This window comes from Parasteatoda tepidariorum, chromosome 4, assembly GCF_043381705.1.
Source record: "Parasteatoda tepidariorum isolate YZ-2023 chromosome 4, CAS_Ptep_4.0, whole genome shotgun sequence".
Taxonomy (NCBI): Eukaryota; Metazoa; Arthropoda; class Arachnida; order Araneae; family Theridiidae; genus Parasteatoda; species Parasteatoda tepidariorum.
The window spans coordinates 73971678-73978444 of NC_092207.1; the positions used below are offsets into that span (position 1 = coordinate 73971678).

Below are 6767 nucleotides of genomic sequence, written 5' to 3' on the forward strand. Positions count from 1 at the left end.
ATGCAATATATTTATGCACAATGAATGTATACACACATGTACAATAAACGTATGTCCCATGTATACATATCAATATGTACTATATATGCATGTGCAGTGTACGAATGTATGTATATATTTTGTACATACTTACATGCATTACATTAATGCATATGTACATATATTGTATGCACTTATACATGGGAAATACAATAAATATACATGGATATCTCGTACATATATACAATATATGTATGTTCAATGAATGTATATACATATGTACGATATATATTTATGTCTAAATATATATGCAATGCAATAAATAAAATGCATGTAAGTTTAGTGTAAAAACCACTGATAACGACTCAAGCAAGTTAAATGGCAAATTCAAACGATATTTAAATTTAGTTTTCAGCTTTAATTGTTCTATATCATTTCAAAATTATTATATTGGTGTTCGTCGACATTCACCGGTGAAAGTCAACAACCACCTACTTCGGTCATTCGCCGCAACATGTATACAAAATTCCTGACAAATACAAATTGAATTTTACAGAAGTCGTATTTTTAAATTCGATTTCTCAGAAACTATTCGACTGATTTCGCTCCAATTTTGACAGCAGTTGCGTAGAGAATATTAAGACAAATACGAATTGGGCGTAACAGAGCAAAAACAGACAGAAATTGTACATTATAAAATTATTTAATACAGTTTACAGAGACTTGAAAATTAAAATATAAATATCCTTTTTACACAGACCGCTTTTACTTCCCAGCCAAGCTGGTACCCATCTATCTGAAGCTGGATAGGCTTCACGCTGCCACTGGGGATCGAACCCCAGTTCTTCACAATGACAGTGTTCTTCAATGTTCATACAATTTTGAAGTATTTTACAATAAAGGAATTAAAAATATAAGTTAAAAGCGGTGATTACATAACACCCTGTTTACAGATATTAATATAATGATAGATTTTTTTAAACAGAAAATTGTTAGAAAGTGTACAATTTTTTGAAAATTTACGGAAGCTGGAATCAAATAATAAACACATTCATTGTTTTTTTAAATTCTTCATAAGCCAGTTTTCATCCGTAACCCTGATAAAAGAGTTGATCTAAATTGTATAGAACATATATTATCCTGTTAAAAAACACTTATCTCATCCTAGATGATAATAATAATTAATTTTGTTCTTTTAAAACTTACATGAAGCTGTATCTCGAAAACAAATTATCAAAAAAAAGGTTTGAAAGTTAGAAAAAAAACATGGTTAATCTAAACAAAAATTTAAAATTTTCTTATCGTTTTATCACATGTATAATTTTTAACCAGCGTAAGGGCTGATTAATTAAAAATTAATTTCTATTTCAAACTTATATCATCGTTTGTTCATTTAGTTAATTTCACGCACTCCTTGATTAAGCTGTCTTAAAAGCTTTTTGCGTCTTAAATAGCATTAATGTTTCAAATCTCAAAATATATTGAAACTGCAGCAGTTCAAACTTAGTTGACAGTTATCAAAGATATATATTTCCAATTAAGTAATTGTTACTCATTGTCGTAACATACCGATGTTCTAATATATCTAATTTTCAAAGTGCTTATTGTGCCGGGAAAAATAAACTATAAACTACAAATAATAATACAAATAGAACAGGAAAAAATAATTTACGAATAAGTTGTTCCGGAAAGCAAAATTCCTAACGTACTCTAGGATGCAGATTTAAAAACAAACAATAGGATTCATGTTTTGCCTTGTCTTTTATTATTCGATCACAAAGAAAATTAAAAATAAATAAGCGAATAAATAAATAAACTGTTGTTGAAATTTTCAAGTGGAGTGAACAAGTTAATAAACTTTTGTAATAATGGAACGTTCTTGAACAGATTCATTTATTTAATGAACTAAGGCGTGGTATGAAATTAATCACTCGAATCTTTTAAAGTAGAATTCGAACTTCAAGTATCCATTAAAAGAGTTACAAAAGAGCTTAAATGCCCGAGATCCAAAAAATGATTTTAATTGACCCCATCGAAGGACACGTGATTATATCGATACCCTCTGCAAAAGGATTGTCATGATTACTTCTTTACCTAAAATGTTTCACTCATAGCCAGAGGCTAAGAACATGTCTTGTATATAAAGATGCCGGGAATTTACGGAGAATCTTGGTATAAGAGTTTGATTCGCATAGCGCAGACGATATTTTTTTGCTGAAAAATGAAAGTTTTGGTAAGAATTTAATTTTTCTTTCCTTTTAATTTATTTTTTCTTTTCTCTTAATTTTCTTTTGAGGAATTTTTTGCTCTGATTTAGTTAAAAAAGATACTTTTAATATTAAACTAGAGAGAATATAAAAATAAGTTATAAATCGTTCTTATTTTTTAAAATTACTGAATTTTTAACATTATGGATCAAAATTTGTAAATAGTACTGCTGCTTTAACGCCTTAAATTATTTTTCTTAAACATTTCATAAATAATTTAATTTTCTTCAAATAAAAGTTTATATAAGAGTTTTTGCATTTTTTTTATTGGTTAAGCCTATTTTGGCGAGTAATTGATTTTAAAATTAATTGAAGTTTAATTCAGATAAATAAAATTGAGAAAAGAGTCGTTCGTCGTTAAATAGTATCAGATAAAGGAGTCAATGAGGATAGAATTTAATATAAAATAGTAATATAAAATTTAATATAAAAACGTTGCAATTGTAAATACTTTTTATATTAAAATTGTAACGTTTTTATATTAAATAAATTCGAAAAAAAAAGAGTTATATCAAAAATGCAAATAATAACTGGCACACTTTTTTATAATTACAATTAATATTTTACAAAGAATAATTTGGAAATTCAGTTTTCAGTAAAAAACTTATAATACGAAGTTAAGCTTTTGAGTACTCTGCTGATGAATAGGGGTTTCTATTAAGATAAATCACATTGAATATTTAAAGAAAGACATATTTAAACAACATGTTTGACAATTACTTTAATGAAAAATTAAAAATTATTAATGTTATTGTGTAAAAAATAAATATATTTTCAGGCTGCAATTCTGCTTCTTGGCCTTTTGGCCACGACATTGGCCATCATTCCTGTGTCAGTCAACTTAGGTCGCTCATATCACGTTGGTCCTTCTTATGGATATGGTCGCGGTTATGGAGGTCATGGAAGTTATGGAAGTTATGGAAGCCATGGAAGTTATGGAGGCCATGGAAGTTATGGAGGATATGGATATCCATCGTCCTATTATGGTGGATATGGACATGGAGCATCTAGTTATGGATACGGACACAAAGGAGGCTACGGTCATGGTGGCTATGGAAGTCATGGGTATCCTTTCCTCTCAATTGGTCTTGGAAAATAAGAGAAAAGTAATTTTTTAATGATTTTATTATTTCAGATATTTGATAATTTTATTTTAGTTGGTTAAATTAATTATTTACGAGTATATATATGCTTTGAAAATCAATGTGATTTCGTAAATATATAAAACAAAAATCTTATTGTGTTGTGGTACATCATTTAAAAGAATAGTTAACTTATATTCGCTGAGTATAAAACCAAAGCAATTATAAGCTGATTACGAAAGGTTTTGCTCGATTTAAAGCCTGAAAAAATAACAAACTAAAAAAAAATATTCCGTAATTTTTTTTTAAAAATTATTTTCTTTAACTTTCTCTTGACGTTTTAAATCTTCTTATTTTCTTTTAGCTTTGATGGCTTTCATTAAAGAAAGCTGCAACCGGGAACGTGCGTTTGCAAACCTTTAATAATATTCCACTTTATAGCCAGTTTCATAAATTCAATTTTGTCTTAAAAAGGATGTAAACCACAAACTATTCCAAATAAAACATTAACCAAAACTGTATTTTGAATAAAAATAATTATCACAATTACAAAAGAATTGGATATTCATTTTTATCTATTTTGAAAGGGATTGATAAAGCATTTAAATAACTTTTAAAATATTTTTAATGAGTTGGAGTGATTTTATTTACGTTCTTGTTAATTATTTAATAGCTGTTTCCATTAAATCCAAAATGCATAAGGTTTATTTTCCTAATTTTTTTATTTACTTATTTTTTTATTTTATTTATTTTTATTTTTAAGAACACATTTGAATTGTTTGAGTTCATCATGTTGCTTATGTTTATTATATAATTCAGTTCATTGTCTTAGAAATAGATTACCCGAAGTAAAGCACGCAAGTAAATTTTCACCCTTTAATTAGCCTTTTTTTATTTATTAAATTCATAAACTTTTTAAACTTAGTGAAAACTGACTTGTCCAAACTTTTTGTTTTGTCTAAAAATTGAGTTGTATTCATTTTGTAAAATATATTTAGAATAGTTATATTAAAAAATCTGAGAAATTAAATGAGTGTAGGTTGAATGTCGTAAAAACATCACAGCTATCGACTTCTATTTTTATCTGATATACTTAAAATTAAATAGCATATTATTGAGATTTTTCCTTTCTCAAAGAAATTTTCTAATTTTTTTTATTGATAAAATGACGTTATTTTGAATAAAATATTAAAAAAAAAATCAAAGTCTGTTATTTACTTTTTGAAAAATCAAAACAGAATAAAAAATTATATTTGCAATAAATCATAAAAAATGTCACATTAGATGAAAAATGAATAAGTAGTCGTCCTTATCAATAAGTAGTCGTCTTTAGAATACGTCTTTTGTCAGATCCTTTTCTTACTTTTGACAATAATGGGTGTGTTGTATTTTTTTCATTAATATAACTGAAGTCCTACACTGTGAGAAAATATTTTTTGAATGTAGATGCATGTACCTGAACTATGCTAGAATTAAAAAAGAAAACAATTTTAGAAAATTACATTTTTTACGAATTCTACAGCAGTTAAGCATCTTTATATCCCGGAAAGATAAACCTAGTTTTTGTATTCCTGGACTTCAGTTCTAAAAATGTTGAAATTACTTCATCATTGCTTTATCTGTGGCTTCACAACACCTAAAAATGACTAAAATATCAGAATTTCTTTTCCATTGGTCATATTAAAGTTTAAAATTAATTCTAAATAGAATAAAGGTAATTGTATCGTTCTGTTTGTATTACTGGAAAAGTTAAAAGCAATTTTAGACAAAATGATAGTGGTCTTTACAGCAAAATCCAAATTTTATGATTCTTTTCCTAAATGATGACTTTTTGTGTGCAAATATTGTTTGAATCCCATCCCTGAGAATTCTTTACATAGAGGACAAACGTTCAGTATTTTAAATTAATCTGCTATATAATCAGCATCATAAATTTAGTGAAACAGTGGATTGATTTTTAGCATGTTATTCCCGTGAAACTCATACCTTTCTATTTTATTATTTAACCCTAAATGATCAATCATCTTTTGACCGAACCCCGAAACTTGATAAATAATTTTTTAAATAAATAGAAATATTTGCTGATTGAAATTTTGTTGAGGAGTTCACTTTTTAATGAAGTGAATCTGGTTCTAATCCCAGCGATAACTGGTCGATACGAATCCACACCCGGCTCACGCCGACCACAGTGCTGACGTAAAATATCCTATGTGGTAGACGGATCAGGGGTTAGAGTTCCCTTGCCGTCAGGCTAACCGCTAGAGGTTTTCCTCCCAATGTAACGCAAATGCGGGTTAGTTGCATCAAAAAGTCCTCTAAAGAGGCAAATTTCTCCCTATTCTTTATCCAGGAGTTCCCTTGTCTTCTGGATTGGGTTCAAAATGACAAGGCTACGGAGTTGAACATTAGTAGACGTAAATCCAAAATTGAGACGGCTGTTCAACGACGGTTATAAAATAAAATAAAATGAATGATTAAAAACTGAAATTTTTTCATCGTATCATTTTATCAATACTATTACGTCCCACAGTTATACTTACAGGTCTGGAGCGACATATATTCTCCTAATTTGAGTTTAGTGTATATGTAAGCAGAATATACATGAGTTAAAACTTGGTTTTCATTTAAATATAGAGGAAAAATGACCGAAATAAACGTTGGGAATTGTTATTAGAGAGACATATTTCTTAACTGTGGAATGTGGTTATTTTTATTCTATATGCAAAATAGCAGTGTAATTTTTCATAAGTATGTCCTTTTAGGATTATTCAATAGATTTAGATTTTTTTTTTAAAATTATGCTTTCTTTCTCCACAAGCATTTTAATTAAATAATTTCTATAAAATAACGAAAATATTAAAAAAACTAATGGGTAATTAATCGGATATAATTATACTGCATTTGATTATACTGCATTTGAAATTTATGCAAAGTTGACAGCTTAACATTAAACATTTTTCTTTTATTTTCAGATAACATAGGATTATTGATCAAAGAAAGCTCGTTACTTTAGTTGCATTTTCAAAAGGAGATAATAGGACAGAAGAAATACCTATCCAATATGTCAGTCTACTATTAAGTTGGACATAAATTATTACCTCTGCTGTCAGATTTAATTCTGAGATTCACCTATTTCAGACTTATAAACTCACATACTTCTTCATATCTTTTTATATATGTTCCTAATTTGTACAATTCATTTTAATATCTATTTGCCATTAAAAAAGTGTTTTTTTCCATATGCCTTCTCATTATATTTTGCGTAGTTTTGAAATCGTCATTCAATTAAGACATAGAGGGACAAATCACCAACTTGATAAAAAAAGGACATTCTCTTTCACACTAGGGCGCTAAGCCCAACCCTGATGAATGCTTGGCATTAATTATTGGTTCTCGGTATAAAATAGTTTTTTTTATATGAAATTAGTCACTTAAATTA

At 27.9% G+C, this 6767-nt stretch overlaps 1 protein-coding gene across 1 annotated transcript; it reads left to right on the forward strand.

Moving 5' to 3' along the window:
• The first annotated feature begins 2055 nt into the window (after positions 1 to 2055).
• On the forward strand, positions 2056 to 6567 carry LOC107445103 (keratin-associated protein 19-2-like). Its single transcript, XM_043043835.2, has 3 exons — positions 2056 to 2212; positions 3025 to 3352; positions 6301 to 6567. Exons 1-2 carry the CDS (start codon positions 2201 to 2203, stop codon positions 3343 to 3345), a joined length of 333 nt encoding a protein of 110 aa, XP_042899769.1. The 5' UTR covers positions 2056 to 2200; the 3' UTR covers positions 3346 to 3352; positions 6301 to 6567.
• The last annotated feature ends 200 nt before the right edge of the window (positions 6568 to 6767 follow it).